Genomic DNA, 21,418 nt, shown 5'->3' with positions numbered 1-21,418 from the left:
ATACTCTGAACATTTATGGTCTTTTCCATTGTAGTTTATATTAGTCTGATATATATTAAACTTGGCTCTGAAGTATGAATGAGCAGAAGAGTAAGCCTTGGTCTTTCAAGCAACATTAATTTGTCTAAATATCACCAGCTTAATTTTTAGTTTAAGCAATGTAATTTACTGCATCATGGAGTTCAGTAAGTAATTGACCGTATTACTTTATTCAGTTTCCACATTACCAGTTTTGGGCAGGGTAATGAATCTTTACTTAGTGCCAAGTATTGCTTCCTGTGAAATTATTGTTTGTGATGCTGTCATGCTACACATACACATGTAGTACTGTTTTTAACAGTCCTTCAGAACTTGGGAAATGGATAAACAAATGCAGCTGGGCCCCTGAAGGGAGGCTGCATCTCCTTTCCTGTGAGATTTTAACCATATCATGCTGTTTCATCATACCAGCAATCAGCACCCCATGGCTCCCATCTAAATATTCTGGTTTGTAATCTGCCAGCAGATTTGATTTGTGTCTGCCATCATCAGTTGAAACAAATGCCTATGAAGCCGCAGTGGCTGGCATGATTTTGAGTTGTGATTTTTGTCCTTCACTTGGTTGATGTTAATTGCTTCTGTATTTGAAAGGCTGAGCTTCCTAAGCTACCACCAAGCACCTGACAACTCTGGTGCTTGGCACAGTTCTGTCATTTGGCGAATCTGAAGTGGAAGATGCTAGCTAAGGCACTTGCTTGCTTCCTTTCCTGGTGGACTAGGAGCTTAAAAGGAAGGAGTTGAAGTCTACTGTGAATGTAACAGTCTGGTCAGAGAGAGAGAAAGCTAGATAAGCTTTCCCATGAATTGGTCTGAGGGAGCTGGAGAGAAAGAATTGGAAACAAAATCTTCAGGTGTTTTGTGATAAGCTGTTTTGCCCATAAGGTTGTTTATAGATGGGTGGTTTCTTAATTAACCGATGGTGATGGTGCTTTGATTAAAGAACCAATCAGGTCCACCTGTAGCGAGCTAGAGTATAAAAAGGAATGGATTTCCTAACAAAGTGAATTAGCCTTCTTCTGACTGTTTTTGGAGACTGTGTCATCTCTGACTCAATGATGACAGTCTACTTACTGGATAATTGTCATGTCTCTCATTTTCTTTAGACATTGTTCATGACCCTGGCTCAGTTTAGGTGATTATTAATTGCTGAGTGGTGTTCTCAATGTGCTTTGAACAAATGTTTAATTAACAGAGGGTGGAGTGCTGTGCCTCTTGCATAGCAGTGACCTTGCTCTTCAGGTAGCTGGATTAGGACAGCTCTACTTGGCTCAGTACTGAAATCTTAACATATTATTTTTAATGAATTTGTATGTTTTTAACCTGCAAAATGCATCTCAGTTATTCTAAAATGTTCTTCTCATCTTTGCTCCCATAGTACCAGGACACGAATATGCAAGGCGTGGTGTACGAATTAAACAGCTACATAGAACAGCGCCTGGATACAGGAGGAGATAACCAACTGCTTCTGTATGAACTGAGCAGCATCATTAAAATAGGTAAGAAGGAGAATCGGGTGTCTCTGAGCTGTTACTCAGCATCAGTGCACAGCACATTTCTTACGTGGTTTAATTAATAAAGACAGGTACTTAGGGATAACAGTGTTCCCATTGGATGTTCTCTCAGTGTGAACTGACTTCACCTTCTGTCCCTCAGTGAATCCCTAGCTGCACTGAAGTGAATTTCATCTGTGGAGAGACTTGCATATCCAATTGCGATATTAGAGTCTTGTGTTAAATGAACCAAAGAATCAACTATTCTGGTTATGGTGGTGTTGCAATTTCAATAGTGAAAGTATGAAAAAAAAAAAGTCTATCAGTAATATCACTGCATACATAAATTCCTTTTGAAACAATTGAAATACCACTGGAAGAAGGCATATCTTTTGTGTGATCTCTAACTCAGTTTAACTATTTCTTTTTTATCTGATGTAAGTACCTTTTGTGGTGAGAAAATACTGCATATGATCAAAAGTTAAAATTAAGAACAAACAAAACACTCTCAATAACAATATAAGTGTAATTTGTCTTCTTTTTAGCCAGAGTGGATGTACTCAGACTTCAATAGGAAGTGACACAGTAGATTTCAGTCAGCTCTTTAGAAAGGTTTTACTGTCCTAGCTACTTCACAATTTTGTGATGATGAGTAATAGTTCTGGTTTATATATGTGATGTTTTAAAAGAACCTTTTCTCTGCAAAATCTGCTGATTTTGCTTAGGCTGCTATTTGCATGTTGATGTCCAACTCACTGCAAAACAAATTTGTTAATAAACAGCAAGTGAAACTTGACCATATAGAGTGCTGATGGATTACAATTTTTTTTCTTTTGTATAGCAGATGGGAGGGTTTTTTATATATTACTTCCTTTACAGTACTCATTTGACCTGTAGGTCAATATACTTAAGTACTACAGCTGAAGGATTTAAAATCTGAATGCAAATTACTCTGCTCTCAACTCTTAATAATGCTGCACAGTTGACAATGAGCAAGTAACTACACAGTGGAACTTCTTTCCTTTTGTCAAAGAAATTAAGAAAGCCATTTGATTTAATTGCACACAAGTAAAATGTTTTCCACTGAAATGTACTAAAAAGAGTTTTGAGTTCATTCATAAAACAATAGGTACCAGATATGTCTTTTTACTCTCTTTTTGGAATGTTTATTAACTTTTGGAAAGACACGTGATCCAAGCCTGTTGCCTGAAGCAGGTTGAAAAACATTTTCTGCCTTATACTGCTCTGATTTTGAGGATAAGTTATGATGGTTGGTTGACTTTAAGCTTTTGAGAGTTTAAGGAACTTGACTTTACCCTGTTTCATACCACACTCTCAATCTGGCAAAAATCTGTAAAGTGTAAACTTTCTGGTGAGTGTCACTATTTTTAATATGGGCTAGGTGCAGAAAATAGAAGCAGTTTGTTTGGAAACACATTTTTATGGCAGTATTTGTAACTCCTCATTTTCCCATGATTTTCTCTCTTAAGGCAAGGACAAATACAGCTTAACATTTACAATTGGCATTTATTTTACTCATAGAAATTGTTGTGTTATCTGACAGATTATATTGTCAATACACTTTTTAATGTTGCTTCTGTTGTATGAATTCATTTGTTTTTACAGACATTTGGCCTTGGAGTATAGATGTATAAAGAAGTTGTTTTTAATTATCTTTTAAAATTCTGTAAATGGCAATGAAGGAAGCAAGAGCCTCTAACTTTATAGACTCTTGGAAGTTTTAGGAGACGCAGCAGAAGACCTTAACCTTTTGAATGGTAGATGTTTGTCCTAAGTGGAATTGAATCTGTGGTTTCACCTCAAAGATGTTGCCTAAGTTTGATTTATCCCTGTGAGTACAATTACTTCTTTTGTTATTGCTTTGACAGCTACAAAAGCTGATGGATTTGCACTATATTTCCTGGGAGAATGCAATAATGTAAGTATGCTGGATTAAAATGGTGCTTTTCTGTACAATCACAAGTATGTTTTCTAATATAATAATGGTGGTAATGAAAAAAATGTTCTCTGCATTTAGATCCTTGGTCTTTTTGGGTTTTTTTAAAGATTTGGAAATAATGCTCTTGTTTCTCTGACTCTGGAAGCTTAACTTGCGATTTAACCCTATTATTAATTGTCTTTAGGAAACAGAAAACTTGGATTTAATGTCTGCATAGCCTTTCTTTTGCATCTAGTTATCTCTCTGATTTTTTGAAATGTTATTTGTCAGCTGCAACTTGATAGTGGGGTAATGTAGATTTCAGATGTAGGTTCTGGTTGGCATAAAATAAATTATACATTTAAAAATTAGAAATTCAATTACTTTCTGATGTAATAATTCAAACCACAGCGAGTCCAATATTTGTTCTTTTGTTATTTGAATGTTAGAATACCTTGCATCTTTTTCTATCCAGTTGGATTTGTACAGTTAGCATGATACAAGATTTTGTAGTTATTTTAAATGGCTATCAGAAAGAAATTCGATGTAGTACTTCAGTCAGTTCCCTCAAATTAAAAATCAGAATTTGTTAGAAATTTTATGTCTTTCTTTGGTTCAAGAAACAAGCAGTGATTAGAGAAGAAAATATTTTTTCCCATTGTGTTTTTTCCTTACTTTACACAGTCAGTTTTGATAGCTTATTCTTATATAGTCCATTAGCCAAATTCCTTTGCTCTTTGTGCAATATTTGAATTCAGAAAAAACTGTAAAAATTACTTTTTTGAAGTAGTGGAAACAGAATTGAAGATGTACAAACATGCAAGTAATTTGATGTGGAAGAAGGCCCATACAGAAATTTCCTATTAGAAATGGAAATGAAGTTTTGCATTCTTTGTGATATAACTGTTACACATAATAAAGATAACCCACTTTATTATTCAAAAATTCTTTCTTCTCTCAATGGCTTCTGTTAAGCATATAAATAGCGTATATTTTTAAATAACTCTTTCACTAAGAGTTATAATTTAAGAAACATGTAGTTCATCATTTTGAATGCCATCTTTGGTTCTCATTAGTAGGTGACAGCATTCATTGTCATGGGTAGGGGCAACACAAGCAGTCACTGAAAATCTCCCTCCTGCTGCCAGAGGCAGGAACCTGCAGGAAGTTCAGCCTCCATCCCAAATGTACAGCTCTGGACAGCTTTGGTGGCAGTGACTGCCTGCCAGCTGAGCATGTTCATCTCTAAATGCTTTGTAAAAGATTACAGTAAAATTAACTTTACTGCTTGAGACCAGGAGAATTCTTGCTATGGTGAGGTTTTTCCTATTAGATTAGTATGGCATAATATGGGATTACTCACAGCCCTTTTGATACCCTGAGGGCCTGGGTACTGTATGACCTTCTGGTTTTTCTTTTCTTTTTTTTTTTTTTTTAATAACATATTAGGCAGATGAATCTATTTGCTTCCCAGTATTCCAGTACAACTCTTCCCCGAAAAAAAGCTCCAACCACTAAAAACACACATTGACTTTATTAACCACTGCTATGTAGCTGCATCACCCAAAATGGAATGTTCTTCAAGTAGTTATTATAGGGACTGATCCCAAGTCCTTTGAAGTTAGTGTGAGATTTTCCATTCACTTTAGTGGGCTTTGGGCCAAACTCATGTTTTGTAGTCTTGTAACTAAATGGTAATGCATTAGCCTATTTCTTACAATAAATTGTCATTGTAAATTAATTTGGATAGCCTTTGTCTCTTGAATATTTAATTTAAAGGATGTATCCAAGTGAGATTAGCCATTGCCCAGCAAGCACTGGCAATGAGGTTTTATTTATTTTTATTAAATGTCTTTTTAAAATGGGAACAAAAAGATTCTGTGTAGCAAAAGCAGGAATCAGCTAATTCTTTAAGCTGAAATTAAAAAAATAAAACCTTTGATTGGCCTGGATGAAGTATTTGCTGATTATCTATGGCCATGTGTTGAAGAATAGTCTCTGTCTTTTGGTGGGTTAGTATTTTGGTGCTAGATATGTGACTTGAATTTTGCAAATTTGGCAAAATCCTTCCCCTCCCCCCACCACCACCCTCTGACCCTATCCCCCCAATTTAGCGTTGGGCTTTTTGTTCATTAGCTTAGAAAATATCTGCTTGTTATCCAGCTAGGAATGTGTGTCTGTGTGTGTTGTGTACATCTTTTTGAGAATCAAGTTTTGGGATGGGAGTGTGTAAAAATGGAGGAATCCTGTTAACAAGTAGATAACTGCTTTCAAATGGTTTTCTAATATTTAGTGATGTGTGTGTTCTGACTATATTCTGTAAGGGAATTTATGACCAAACCTGAAGCACAAGCACTAACTCTACTTTGTGTCAGTTCCTGCTTTAAATGTGTGTAAGTATACTTTTGCTTGTTTAAATTAATCCAAATTTGAGAATTTTGGTTTGTATTAATCTCATCAAAGGAGCATTTTTGCAATACGAGATATCCTTAACTACCTCTAGCCTGGATTAAATAGTGAGTTTCTAATTAGGATATAAGATAATTTTAGTTTTACAAAAATGCTTAATTTTTGCAAAATGAAAACTAGTAAATTATTACTACATACTTTGTGCTAATATTTCTTAATATTAAGAAAATTGCCATATCTTTGCAAATTGCTTTTTTAATGGATTATTAAGAGAAAATCATTCTTTGGTGCCGTATTTAATATAGGCAGAATTTTCTTTACATGTAAATTACATTAGAACTGAAAGAAAATTCATCTAGTTTGAGGAAAAGCTCTAGATTAGCCAGTCCCTTTCTTTTTGCAAAACATAGATAATACACTTGCCTTTAAAGGAGGACAGTGCTTTAGAAAAAAATCCTTTGCAGTTTAACGACACAAAAGTAAGTTTGTAAAAATATCTGTCCATATAAAAAGTCTTTTTCCAGCCTTATTTTCTTTCTCGCTATTGAAGTTTACATACTATATTGTACTTGGAAAACACCATAAGGACTAAGTAATTTCTGGCTGACAGTTCAGGTTGAATGCCTTCAGGATATTGACTTGAGTGAATTTGCTTGAGATAGAAGATGCCACATCAATTGCAGATTCCAGTGCATTTATTTATGCAAGTATTACTCAGAATTGGTGCCAGAATGGTTCCAGTGTGGATAGTTCAGTTATTTTAGCATCCTTCTGGGTGTTCAAATTGCTTGGAATCACTACCAGTCGGTGCAGTCCTGACTGAGAGCGTTTTGATGGTGATTCTGCTTTTCAAATTATTGCCCTCTAGCAGGTAAGCACCTCTTGCTTACCATGCCCAGCTCCTTCCTTCCCTGTGAGTTGCCCAGTGTATCAGAATCTGATTCTGCCTGTGCTAAGTAAATGGTAGAATTAATTGCAAAGTACTTGTGCTAAAAACAGTAGAACTTTCTCATCAGGGTCATAGTCTGAACAGACCTGGGCCCATACTGCCTCTGGTTTTTGAACTTTGTTCATATCGAAGGGATTATCTTTGTCCATGGGTTAGTGTAGTTGTGCAAATAAAGTTATTTTTTCTTCAGGTGCATAGCAGCTGTTTTATAAATTCTATATACTACGCTTCCAAATCAAACAGGGATGTTTCACAACTTAACAGGGCTAAAGGATGCAAGGTTTAAGAAAATACTGAGATATTTGAGCAGGCCATCTGCAATTTCCCTTTGATCAGCTAACAGGGTTAAAGTGGCGTTAGACCACAGCATTTGTAGAGAATCTTGTCATTCTCACAATCTGCAGCTTTAGAAGTGTTTTTCCTCATTTTTCAGTTGCATGAGTAATTTGCCTCATGATTACACCGTGATTCCTACGTAAAGATGTATGACTTTGTGTTTTACAGGCATAGGCTTAAAGCAGCTTTTACTTGGTCTTGTGTTACTTAGTTCCTGAAACTGCAAATTGTGTTGACAAACAGATTATCCTCACTTCAGACAGAAATTTCCAATAGCTTTATTGTACGAAATAATTATGTGAGGCCACAAATATGTGCACATACTCTGTGCTTCAGGGTGTATTTTATTAAGCCGTTCTTGAATTTCTGGTCATTGAAAAGTTGTTGCCACTTGATGTGTATGCAGTGCCACCTAGTGAGTTTATGAGGTGGGTGATTTGAGTTAAGAATACAGAAAAAAGCATGTACTGCTTACTGTCTCCGGTTTTTGAATGCATAGACATCTTCTCTGAAATTTGAGTCTTTTAGACATGTTTCCAGGTGAAATCCTTCTAATTGCAAGTCAATTCAAGAAATTGGTCTTTATCATTGAATCAGTTCTAGGACCATAGGGTTCTTTTATATGTCAAGTGGAAGAAATCTGTTGCTTTCTTATTTGCCAATGAATAGTGATACTCAACGGACAGTGAAAGCTCTTGTTTAGTTACAGTATTAGAGTTTAAATTTGAGTCAATAAATTATCAAGCTGAAAGAGATAAGTAACTGTCAAAATGTATCTTAGGGAAATTTTGGTCTTGTTTAATTTAATATTCAGGTAAATGGACCTGTGGAATGTGTTCATGATGAAGAGTATCATAGAATATCCTGAGTTGGAAGGGACCCATCAGGATCATTGAAATCCAGTTCCTGGCCTGCACAGGACACCCCAAGAACTGGCCTGTGCCTGAGAGCATTGTCCTGAACTCTGCCAGGCTGGTGCTGTGACCACTTCCTTGGGGAGCTGTTCCAGTGCCCAACCACCCTCTGGATAAAGAATCTTTTCATAATATCCAACCTAAACCTCCCCTGACACAACTGCAGGCCATTCCCTTGGGTCCTGTAACTGGTTACCAGAGAGAAGAGATCAGTGCCTGCCCCTCCTGTTCCCTTTGCGAGGAAGTGTAACTGCAGTGAAGTCTGCCCTCAGTCTTCTCTTCCCCAGTCTGAACAGACCAAGTGACCTCACCTGCTCCTCAAGACTCTTCATCATCATTTTTGCTGTGGTTTGGACATTCTCTGAGAGCTTAATGTCTTTTTTACATCGTGTCACCCAAAACTGCCCCCAGCACTCGAGGTGAGGCTGCCCCAGCTCAGAGCAGAGCAGGACAATCCCCTCCCTTGCCTGGCTGGTGATGCTGTGCCTGATACCCCCCAGGACAGGGTTGGCCCTCCTGGCTGCCAGGGCACTGCTGACTCAGGTTCAACTTGCCACTGACCAGAACCCCCAGGTCCCTTTCTGTGGCACTGCTCTCCAGCATCTCATTCCCCAGTTTGTGCATACATCAATATATGCTCTAGGTAGACTGCAGAGATTGCTAGAAAACTAGACAGAGTCCAGTTGTTTGTGTTTCACTATCAGAATGGGAAGTTGTTTTGCATAAATTTCCAAAGATTTATCCAGGTATCTGGTTTTGCTTACTATATTCATTAATGCACAGGTAAAGAAAGAATATAGGACTGCAGATATGTTTGTAGGAGCAGATTAGATTTCAAAATGGGCTTTGGAAAACGATCAGAAGAAACCAGACAATGATTCATCTAAGAGAAGTGCTTGGCTTTCCACATGTTGCCTCTCCCTGTGTGGGGCAGTTGATGACTCTGAGAAAGATTCTAGTGTTTTCAGTGAATTTGAAGGTAAAAATAAGTCTGCAATAATCATTGCGTAATAAAAAATACACTTATGTATGTATCACAAACACAACTGTAGTCCTAATGTATTTTTCCTTTTTCCCTCTCCACTGCTAAAGCTTCAGATGGAATAAAACATTTAAACACAGCACTTTAAGAAAAAATAGAATTGGAGGAGCTGAAGTGAGTTCAGAAGAGAGCAGAGACAATGGTCAGGAAACAAAAGTGGTTTTGCTCAGTCTAAAGAAAAGAAAGTTGAGGGGTGAAGATATGCTTGGATAAGGCAGAGAGGAAGGGAATCATCTTCAATACCTATGGTGTGTAGGGCAAGAAGCAGTGTGCTTGACTTGGCATTGGGAAAACTTCCTCAGCTGTGGCTGTAAGGAAGCATGACAGTCTGTTGCTTGTGCAAGCTCAGGGATCCTCATCCCTGGAGGAGTGTTTGGGAGCTGTTCTGCCAAATGTCTTAGAGAAAAATGCTTAGCTGACCATGCCTTAAAATGGAAGGGATGGTAAGGAGGCATATCAACTTGATTTTGTGTCAACGAACTTCTATAACTCTCATGGTGTTTTTCTTGTGTAAATCAACTGGAAAGTTTCCAGGAGTTAAGTGCAGTTAAAAATTGATACTATTCAGAAGGGTGAAAACATAACCCCCCTGCCAAAAACAAAAGGAAAAAAAGCCAAACCCAACTGTTAGGAGTTCTATGGTAAGTGCACCATCTTCATTTCACTAGTATCCAACATTTGTGCATATTATGTGGCTCAAAATTGCAAATCTCCTCTAATACACTGTGTTATATTGCAAAGAAAACAAGTTTTTTTATAAACAATGGTGGTAGTTGCTGGTGTTTTTATCTGGTGTCTTCTTTTATCCCTGTGTGCCTCATACAGTCAGACTGTTGCACTTGTGCTTAAACCCATAATTTCCTAGAGCTCTTTAAGATTTTAACATGGTAGTATTGGGCTACTACTTCAAATACGCCATATAACAAATGCAAGGGGTTTGACTGTAAATAATTTCCAAATTAAATCATGTTAGTTCATTTTTCTTGGTCATCTTTGCCTATTATGTTGAGTTTTATTCTTGCTAAAAATCCAGGCCTTAGGACACAGCCTTTGTAAATATCTGTAGATAATTTTATTGTTTGGATGTGTGGTCTTACATTTAAGTTGTCCTTTACCAAGTGTAAAAATCTATTGCTGTTATTGAACAGAAACAGATGTGAGCACCAGAGGCCATTAAACTCACTTAATATCAGCTTGATCAATTTCCATTTTCTCTTTAATTTTTTCTTTCCCCCAAGCATCAAATCACATAGCAATGCTTTAGTATGAAGGCTTTCATTTAATGTCAGTTGAATATTAAATGATTTCCCATGAAGCATTTTAGGACCAGTTTTATTAGCAGATTGTCCTGAGGAATAAACTAGATCAAAATCCAGTCACCTGTACCACCAAAATAGTTTGTTAGTGGAATGCTTGTCTCATGTGTACTCATCCTTCATTTTAATCATTAAAATGTCTGGTTCTTATCCAGACTGCTTTTCTCCAAGGAACTTTTAGAAAAATTGGTTTATGATTGCCATTTGCTTAGTTATGAGTAGTTACACGAAAAGAAGAAATAACTGTTGGTGAAATGATGATAACGATGATGATGAATACATGTTTGCAGTTTAACTCCAATCCCGACAAACTTTATGTAGTTAGTTGAATAGTTTCTAGTTTTTGTGAGATAGAATTTGGTGTTGAGCTGGATTCCAACAAACTGCATACCAACAGTGACTAGCAAAAGAGCATCAATTATACCAGTGGTTGTCATCTTCATCAGAAGAGACCAAGATTGAAATCACTAAAAACTGCAGTTTTCTTACTTAGCGCTGTAACAATATCTGTCAAGAGTTGCGGATGCTGTTGTGTTATGAGACTTGCTGCTGCTACTCATGTTTTCTTTTATTGGGATTTTAATCAGCTGTCTCTGTCAAGCATTAGATTTTCACAGGAAAAACCAACAATGGGGCCGAGTTACACCAGCACGACAAGATGAACACGAGTAATTCTTCATGTGCATGCTCTTAGCTGTTAGAAATGAGGAGTAAAGAAGGCTTTTTCAGCCATAGTAAGAGATTAAAGATAAATTACTTAATAATTTTACTAGACCGAGTGCATAGTAGCAAGGAAAGAGCACCAAAAACCATGGTATTATAATACCATGATCTTGTTATGTGTCTGAAAGCCAAGTTGGTGTGTTTATCTGTGGATTGAAGATGTTGTCATCTTTATATCCCTCAAGAAACAGTTACAGTACATCATTCTGCATTCCTGTATATGGCAGGCTTGTATATACATTAGTATTTTTAAAAGATATTGGAGATGACAGTATGTTGCCTATACCTAGAGTGCCTAAGAAACATGGGTCATAGAATAGAATCAATAGAATGTTTTACATTGGAAAAAAACTCTGAGATCATTGAATTCAACTATATAGCCTAATGCCACCAAGATGAAATGGTGAATTTTGCAACATTTGTCTGTGTTCACCAGTGTTTAAACATTTGTTAAGGTCATAATTTCTTTTGGACTTTGTTTTGCTTCAGTTTACTTTTTTAACAACCTCTTGATCTCTGTGTTCATGATAGGTCATTAGTGGATTCCAAACCACAGTTACATCCATCAAAATTAATAGGAGGTTTTTTGGCTGTGGACTTTATAAAGTGAATTAAGAGACTAAACAAGGAAGGGAGGAGTAATTTTGAAGAATTTAGCCCCACCCAGAGCAATCTGTCCTGTCACAGGTGGAAGGAAAGAAAGCACCTCATATGCTCTAGGGTTTCAACACGTTACAGGAAGTTCTTGATGTCAGACTTTAGTGTTCCCCTGCCTACTACATTTAAAGAAAGAAGTCCATCACCATATGGAATGTACTGGAAGAATATTTTTAATAAGGCAGTTAAGACTGATGTAGGAAAGGAGGTTCTGTCTTTGTCTGGAAGGAGGGTAAACAGGTCAAAATTGGGAGTTAGAATCCTGTGGACTGCCAGGTGTCAGAATGCCTGAACATGGAAGCTTCCACAGGATTCTCTCTCCAAGCCAATGTTTGTCCTTTTGGTAGTTTTTCAGATCCAGACTGAACATCCCATTTTGGTTGCCTTCTCTCTCATCAGCAGGAGATACCTAATGCTCTTTCTACACTAGTTATCTTTTAGTACTTAACTTTTGCCTAGAGAAAGACAGTGACATAGCATTATCAGTAAAGAGCTATTTGTATTTATCCCTTTCTGATACTGACTTAGAGGCTTGCTGCAAGTCATAATAGCAGCAAAAGAGTCTGTGAGCTGTGCGCAAACATCCTGCTGTCTCCTTTTACTGCATTGTGAGTTATCAGTATAGTATTTGGGAAATCAGGGGCCCTAATATTCTCATATTTCCTTTTTTATTGACTATATATTGGTTAACTTGTGGATGAAGATCCACTTGTTTCTTACTTTGATTATTAATCATTGTTTATTATCATTACTAGAAACACAAACTGTCTTTTTTGAAATAAAATGTTCAGACAAACTGAGAAAATGCAAGTTAATTTGAAAGGGCCAAATTTATTCATTTCTTCATTTACTTGTGAAGCTGTACGCAATGTATCTGATGTCTTTATGGAAATACTTCTAGTTACCTTTTGAGCTAGCGAAAGAATATTGGAATGTACATTTGCAAATGAAAAGAATGCTGGAGTTGTTCACAGTTAGAGGACAGTAGGTGTTCCCCATATTTTATCATTACTGCAGAATTACTGCAGAACTCATTTAATAAGTATTTTCTTAAGAGAAAAAGAAAAAAAGGTGAGCTGGATAGGTGATGTGGAGAACCTGCTGGCTTTTGACAGTGTTAGTTTTAGAGATTCCCATAAAGCTGTGTCTGTGGGTGCCTCAGAGATTATTTCAGTAACATGCCATAGTAGAGCAGAGCACAGTTTACTTTGTTTTGTTTGGCTGACCTTGCCATTGATGGCTTCTATTTGAGACATTTCTACATAATTAATTGGCAACAAGCATTTAAACTCATTCAGATTTAAATTAATCAAATATGGAATGTAGAAACACTCACAGCAATTTATTAGGTGTATGTATAAAGTCAGTGTGGAATGGTAGAAGCTTATGGATTAATTTCAGGTCATATATGGTTAGGAGAAAAATTGCCTTTCTTTTTAATTGTGCTGCATGGTTAGGATAAGATTATCAATTGTTCTGCACAGTCATTTCTACCTCTGCAGTCAGGAGGAACAGTGGCAAATTTAGAACCTATTGGGTAGTTAGAAGAGTTTTTCAGTCACTGACCCCTTAGCCACAGGTTTGTGACTTTGCTAAAAAGAACCCTCTTTTTTTGCAGAAGCTGGAAGTAAAATAATGTTCACAAACTTTTTCCAGCATAGGGAAACTTGTTCACAGCAATACTTCGTTGTGTTAGCAACAGAGGGGTTTACCAGACAAAATGATACACAAGTACACAGGAAAGACTGTGCTGGTGAAAGCAGCCTTAGCAGGCAATAGTTCGTAATGTCAGCACAGGTTTTTGGCTGCTGAAGGTGTGGGAGGAGTGAATTCTTTGTTTTCTGGTGCAAGTGTTGTTTGGTTTTCTTACATTTTTTTTTCTTGTTTTGAGAAGCTCTTTCTGAGAAGAGAAAGATTTGTGCTTTGTATTATGTTTAGGGCTGGGCATGACTCAAGACATGAGTGTGAAAAGCACACTTTATACACGTAATTTAAATAGCACTGTTACTTTGCTAAATGTAATGCATTGATACCTTGGCAAAAAGAATCAAATGTATCTGAAACATGTAAGAAGGTGTGAATGAAAGTGTTATTCTTTGGCATCTTCAGCAAAAGATTTGCTCTCTGATGTCCTGTTGATTTTGACTCATTCCCCTACTTGGACTACATCGATCAGACTTTTAACATTCTGTTGCATCTCTACATTTTGCAGTACTATGCAACAGAAACCACCTTTTCAGTGTTACTTTTCCTGTTATAAGAGTATCTTTTAAATAGTAAATCTTAAGCACATAGTATAGCAGATCAGACTATGATATGTATTTCAGTATTTCTATGCTCTTTATATTTTTTATACCTTTTTTATTTTTTGAAAAATATTTTATACCAGATCACTGCTCTAAATAAACAAAGATCTGTAGTTTCTTCAGTTTTATTAGAATAATGTACTTTTTTTTTTAGATCATGGTTTGCTTTTCTTGGCTATGTTATGTAAAATGTTCTTTGTCGTTCTATTTAAGTGCATGTAAAAATATGAACTGAAGCTTATGAAGGCAAGCAGCTGTGAAACTAAGTTTTTATTTAAAAATTATATGTATCTTTATTAGATTATAAGCAAGTAAGAGTAAATAGAGCTTTTTATTCTGGTAGATTGAGTAGGCTTGTTCTGACAGATTCAATGTATTGATTTGATGGTTTTTGATTGTTGGTGTTGCTTTTTTTTAAATTTTGTTCTTGTAATTCATACGGAAAATAAACATTCTAACTTTTCAAGTGTGTCTTACTTCTAGAGGCCACACAAAGAGGCTGTGTGCATAAATGGGTTTGAAGAATAAGATTCAGGTTTAGGATAAGAATAAACAGAAAAATCCATTATTTCTTGTGCTTGTACGGTAATGCAAGACATCAAAATCGAGTAAATAATGTGAATATTCAGCAGCTAGTCCATTGAAGAAACAGCTTTCCTTCCAACTGAAAAAATCACTTGTCAGTGCTAAAATAGTTTGGGGCAGCTTGATTTTTTATTATTTTTAAGACAGTTTAATTTTCATCTCTACCACATATTAGCAAATGAATAACTGGATGGAAAACTCATTTTCTTGTCTTGCTGAATTGTTTGGAACTGACCTGATTAAGAGCAAAGTACTCAGATAATGGTTTTGTCACAATCTTGAGTGGGGTTTTTTTGAGCCTAATAAATACCCTAATTGTTGGACTACTGATTCTTCTTGCATAGGCTTCAATCTTGTTTTGGCTATGAATTTCATACTTTTAATTGGCCGTTTTTTCCCCTCAGCATAAAGTCCCAACTTTCTCCTTCCAACATGCTGGTAATCCATTGCCCCTAAGGAATCTTCATCACTGCAGGAGTACCTTCATATGGTGCATTATATGGCATCTCTTTAGTTTCTGAATATTTCAGTGTGGGGATTTTTTGGAATTGTTTAGTATTAGTGCTTTATAACAGACCATGCATGTTTGTAAAAAAGGGAGAATTATGAGAGAATGCACCTCGTATCATCACATCATTTTGTACAGCTGATAGTAGATGCTGAGTTTTCATATGCAAAGTTTACCTGTAATAATCCATGCTAGGAAACAGCTCCTGTCTGATTGCAGCCCTAATGAAAGCAAATTCTGAGAGGGAAATTAATCAGCAGCACAACCTATGGCCATTCTTAAGAGGAGTGTTAGAAATACATTGTGGTGTGGCATTGTCATCTATCTTTGGTGTTATATAATAAGTTTAAAGATTATCTCTACTTTTTGAGTATTTTCAATTGCAATAAATGAGTGCGTCCTAGATAAAAAAATTAAGATAATGTTTTTCTTACAATGTAATATTATCTTGAGTGAGTCTTGCGTGCTGTGTATTATATGTTCAAAGTAAATGCAATCCTACTCTGATATAAATAATAAGTGACTTAAGTTATCCACTGTTCTCTGCAGGAGTTGTCCAGGAGTTACCTGTATGACTTTAGAGTGGGGTTTTCTAAGATTTCAGAGGAATTAAGTGGAGTTTATTCAACTACTTTTCATTGTCAAAAGCTATGTTTCTCTACATTATCTACTTTATTCTATATAACTGTAAAAGTAATAATGCTTTCTAATTGCTTTTTTTCCCCTTTCTTTCTCTTTTTTTTTTTCTTTCTAACTAGAGTCTGTGTGTATTCACACCACCAGGAGCTAAAGAAGGACACCCACGACTCATTCCTGCAGGGCCCATTGCACATGGCACTACTGTATCTGCTTATGTAGCCAGATCCAGAAAAACGTTGTTAGTGGAAGATATTCTGGGGGTAAAAAGCTTTCTTTTATTAATGAAATATTGCAGCATGTCCTTAGAATGAATGTTTTGATGCTGAAATGTTTATTGAGATGAGCATTTAATGATAGAATTTACATCTGTCCTGATACCAGGAAAGTAAATCTGAGTTTGGATTAACTGATGGAATAATTTCAGAATATTTCATTTATTTCTAGTTTTACAGGTTTGGGGTTTTTTTCACTTTGGGTTTGGGTTATTTTACCTTGTTTTTTTGGTTGTCAGGTAAAGGACACAATGGAATGACAGTCACTTGGAAAAAACAACCGATCAAAACTCCTGTCTTCTTGGTCTTGAAATATTAACCCCAAACAAGAAGACTTTTATATAGTCAATCAAATTTGATTTAATTTTAATACAGGGCTGACACTGACAAGAATGTCAGGTAGAATTCTGATTATTAGGCAGGATTTTTATCTCTGCATATTCTAATGTAAAGCTAGAATACTGATAGTAGCAGTAGATCTACATGAAAAGTGCAGTAATGTAACTGATATCAAAATTCAAGCCTTTTTCTGTAACAGGAGTTGGAACTTCCTGAGGTGATATTCTGATAATTCTTGGTACTCCATATGTCTGTCCTTTTTCATTTTTTAAACACTTCATCCATTAGTTGTGTCTATGCAGTTTTATGACATTGGTATTTAAGCTATATTTTGGGTAAGCACTTTATGATTAGTTGGTTATGAGAACACCAAGAAAGTTTACATTTTCTTCTCTCTTCAGTGTTTCCTATCTTTTCAAATTCTGTCCAGAATAACAATTTTTCGATACTGTGACGAAAAAAAAAATAGATTGCTGTCTCTACTTTTAACAAATTTATTTGTTTAAAAAATGTATGACCTAAGTTGGGCAAACCTGGGCTATAAACAAGTACTATATGCCTAATGTGAATACACTTAAACACAGCCACAAAACCAAAAGGCAGAAACTGCTTTCCCTGTAGTAATAGTCAGTGCTTTCTATGCACTCTGGACTATTAATATTTTATGTGTTGGTATGTTTTTTCAGTTAAATTAAGGGTTTAAATTGTTACTGGTAATTTCCATTTAATATCATTATATCCTTACATACAAGAGTTCTGTATTTTGATTTTACATTCTTACTAAAATCATGGGGTTAGTGAGGAGGAATTTTGAACTTTTTTGTTGGTTTAATATTTGTGATTCATTGACCAAACAGCAAGATTCATTTTGGTGAGATGGTTTCCTTCGTGTGATTTTAGAAGCTTCTCAACAGCAAAAGGGAAGTGCATGCAGGTTGACTTGCCAGCCCTTTTTTTGTGGGAGGACAGAACTAAAAAGAGAAAGCAGAAGGCTCATGTTTCAAAGTGCTTCCCACTCTCTTTTGTCTGTCATTTGTTCAAATTGATTGTCATGTTAATAATTAAGGTAGAGATTACTTGCTGTTTTCTTTGAGAAGTGAGAGATTTTGATCAGCCTTGAAGGGGTGTCTGTCTTGCCTAAGCACAGCCTGCAGGGAGCATCTGGTATGAATCAGATACTGAAGGACTGATGTGCAGGCAAGTGGGTCTTGCACACTTGGCACTGGGCAGTGGCTGCCTCGCTGACTGTGACATCCAGGTGTTTTCCTAGGTCTGCCTGAGTTTTCCTACATGGGGAAGTGAAGCCATAAAGCCTTGAACAGTCTCTATGAGGATTGAAAGTTATGTATTTGGGCCTTATATAGCAGCTGGTAGGGTTATTTTAACATTTGTTTCTGTATCTTTTGGACCAGTTTATTCAGGATGCATAAGAAAAGGGAGAAGAATGCTTACTCTCATGTGCAATTTTTTGGGAATGCATTTTCCTCCTCAAGAGTTGGTTGAGGATTATAACTGTATAACCTAAAGCTTAGCCTCAAGTTTCAATTTTTGTTTTATTGCAATCACTGCTGTCTACTCTTTAATACTGAGATCTGAGCAGTCCGCTTTGTGATTACAAATTCTTTAGGGTTTTTTGAGGGAAAGTTGTTGGGGTGGTAGTATTCCTTGTTTGGGTTTTATTTAATCTGGACTGGCATTGGCAATAATGTGCCATTTTTTCTGCCTGTGAGAATAGAGAAAAAAGCATTATATAAACAAACTCAAAGCTGGGTGTAATATCACAGCTAATTCTGACCTTACATCAATAAAGTTATCTGTATATGTAAATTAATGCTGAGACTTCAAAATTACATTTTTTTAGTTGCTGTCTTACTACTGTGTAGAAGTTATACTGAGAGATGAGTTTTTGTGACTTTTGTGATTTCCTGCAGATTTGCTCAGGTAGGAGGAGGAGGAAAACATCAGTATGTCTTTGCTGTTAATGCTTTATCAGATATCACATTTTATCAGATTATGTTTGTATTTTCTAGGATGAGCGATTTCCCAAAGGTACTGGACTGGAGTCGGGGACCCGTATCCAATCTGTTCTGTGTTTGCCAATTGTCACAGCAATTGGTGACCTGATTGGAATCCTGGAGCTTTACCGTCACTGGGGCAAAGAAGCCTTCCACCACAGTCACCAAGAGGTGAGCTCCTGTGCAGCCTTTGCCCACTTCCCCGCCACTGTCAGGACTTCATTCCCATTCCTCCCCCCACTCCAAACTTCCTTCTCTCGCTCTTCTCATGAGTTTATATCTTTTTCATGCTTAATTTTGTTCTTATTAAAAAGAAAATAGCTAGTGATTTGTGTTTTCAGTCAGAGGAGGTAAAATATACAAGTACAGGGACACATCAAGAATTTTACCTTGTGTTCTTTAACACATAATCAGATTCAACGTTTCCTTATTGATTATAAACTCAATACAGAGTTGTTAAAGAAGTTAACATAGGGCAGGTAAATGAAATGTAAGTGTAAATCAAACATCAAAAGCCAAAATCACTTTATATAAAAAAAGACAATGCTCAGTTATCCTGAGTCTAGATCTTAACTTTCCAGTACAGTTTTATTTTATGTTATGATAAGATTTTTAAAATTTATTTTAGTTTAATCTTTGGTGTGGCTTCTCAAGTAATAAACTCTATCGCAAAACAGTGTTGCAATGTTACAGCAACAATTTATCAAGTCTCAATGCTGGGTCTCACAAGCAGGGAAAGCAATTTTACTTTAAATCAAACGTGAAGCAAAAGAGGTTTCTGATCTTTACGTCCATGTTTTTACTGCCACACGCGCTCCAGTACCAAGATGTGTCTGTCTAGGTGGTATTTCTAGTTCCAGGTATCCAGGCAATTTCCCTCCCTAATTCCTTGCAGCAGAAGGCGAGGGATGTTATCTGCCAAGTCTTTGTGATCTCCTGGTCTCCATGTGCTGGTTTTGGGTCAGGCTTTTCTTTATCTTTTAGGAGCTGATAGCTTTTGTCTCTCTAGACTGTCCCATCTCTGAGTTGTCAGGATCCCTGTCCTTTGTCTCCTGACTTAGATGCCCTTAGGAACTGTGTATAGCAGTGCTGGTACCGGGATGACCTGCCAGCCTAGGTGATACTCACAGAGCTCTCCTCTGCTTTTTTTAACTTCTGATGCTTCCTTATCCAGATATTCTCATTCATACTCATCTTCCCCTTTCCATGACTGTTCTGCATGCATTACTCTTTTCATGTAAGTCCTGTGTAGCTGTGGTGTCCATACATGTCCATTTGTCAATCTGAAGTTAGGAGCTGTTAGCCAAATAGCAATGGATTTTGAAAATGGAGCAGGTGTCACAAAGGCTGTTGATGTACTAAAGGTGTTCCAAGTGCATCTTTGCTCTCACGTCAGGGTGAGGATCTCTGTTTTGCCCCATTAACATGTCTCTGATGTAAAGATGAATTTCTTCTCTGTGCCATCCCCCAGGGAAGGGAACCTGAATACACAGGACAAAATAGAATGAGTTCTAGCCAGGTGTGTTGTCTCAACAGTGGTATGAGATCCACCATGGTGCAGTTTAGCTGTGCTGGACAGGAATTATTTGTGTGAAAAGGACAGAAGATATTCAGGCAAGAGATACTAAAATCAGTCCTCCCAAAGAAGGAAAACAGCAGCAGTATTTGTCAAGTGTATATTTTGTTTATCAGTAAGCAAAGTACTCTGGCATTCATCTGATATTTACATGTGTATATTAGTTGAGTAGTCAATGCCACTTCAGCTTGCTGTCACACCTTGTATTTTTTCACCAGTAGGCAGAGGTCAGGGTAGGGAACTAGATTAGTGTGGTGGTGCCACTGTCCTTGCTCAGAGAGCAAACAGCCATTCATACAAAACCGGGCTTCATTAATTCTGCAGCCTACACACAATGTATTTAATTTTTTTAATTGTCCTATTACATTAATCAGTCTACAATTCAGATAAGTCTCAGACATGCATTTTTTTAATGAAAATATGAATGTTTTATGTTATATGAAGTAGCTTCTGTAGCTAAAGTTCATGAATGTTCTACTTGGAAAAGACTGGCTGCTAAATTAAAGTATTTTATTAGTAAATTAAAAATATTTTAAGGTCACTTTCTGAGTTTTCTAAAGCATTCTTTTCATTTTCAGGTTTCAGAAAGCCTTTAAATGCCATTAGCAATTTTTATGAAATGTGTGCAAAGTGTTCTGTTTAAAAATATAAAATAAAAAAATACCTTAGGAGGGCATGCAAAAGCTGCCCTCTTGTGCTTCTGTTCCCTGTGTTCCTATAAAGCTCCTGTGCTTCAAGGACAGGAGATTATGCATGGTAGCACATCATAGTTAGCTGCAGTTTACATGACATTTGTTTGAAATGTTGCCTGGAAACTGTCATACTTCAAACACTTGAGCTGAGGGATCAGGTCTGGTTCTTCTGCCACCAAAACGGTAATGAGAGGAACAGTGCCTGTTTACAGCTGGGAGTAGCTATTGCTGAAGAGATACAGCCCCAGAAAGCTGCTAAGGCAGATTTTATTTCTATGGCAGATGCCTTTCAACAGTATAATTTTTAAAGCCCTCGGCTTATGAGATGTTTGTTTTGATGTTGTGTTTTTGAGCTGATGGGTGCCCAATTCTGCTTCTGAAAACCATTGGTAAGCTCTAAAACTGAAACACTCACAAGTACGCTGAGACTTTTGCAAAATAACTGCCTTCCCTTAAATTGTTACTGCCTGACTGTCTAAAACAGCTCAGTCAATTTACTTAGCAGGTAGATAGAGAAAAGAGGCATGCCACTGATGTGCAGTTTTCAAGGTTTTTTCAGAGAGAGTTTCTTCTCTTTTGTTGCAGGTTGCAACAGCAAATCTTGCATGGGCTTCAGTAGCAATACATCAAGTACAAGTAAGTGTGAGTGTTTTTTCATTTTTTTTATTGTGT

General features: G+C 36.6%; 1 protein-coding gene across 2 annotated transcripts in view; it reads left to right on the top strand.

The window, feature by feature from the left end:
* PDE10A (phosphodiesterase 10A) overlaps positions 1-21,418 on the top strand; it is a 338,217-nt gene that overhangs the window by 283,426 nt on the left and 33,373 nt on the right. For both annotated transcript variants that reach the window (XM_031060068.1, XM_005416270.2), the window contains exons 4-8: positions 1,415-1,535; positions 3,419-3,468; positions 15,972-16,112; positions 18,494-18,649; positions 21,332-21,382. In XM_031060068.1, the coding sequence (XP_030915928.1) occupies positions 1,415-1,535; positions 3,419-3,468; positions 15,972-16,112; positions 18,494-18,649; positions 21,332-21,382 (519 nt within the window). The remainder of the gene's footprint in view (positions 1-1,414; positions 1,536-3,418; positions 3,469-15,971; positions 16,113-18,493; positions 18,650-21,331; positions 21,383-21,418) is intronic.

This window comes from Geospiza fortis, unplaced genomic scaffold, assembly GCF_000277835.1.
Source record: "Geospiza fortis unplaced genomic scaffold, GeoFor_1.0 scaffold41, whole genome shotgun sequence".
Taxonomy (NCBI): domain Eukaryota; kingdom Metazoa; phylum Chordata; class Aves; order Passeriformes; family Thraupidae; genus Geospiza; species Geospiza fortis.
This window is presented reverse-complemented; position numbering and strand designations above follow the sequence as displayed.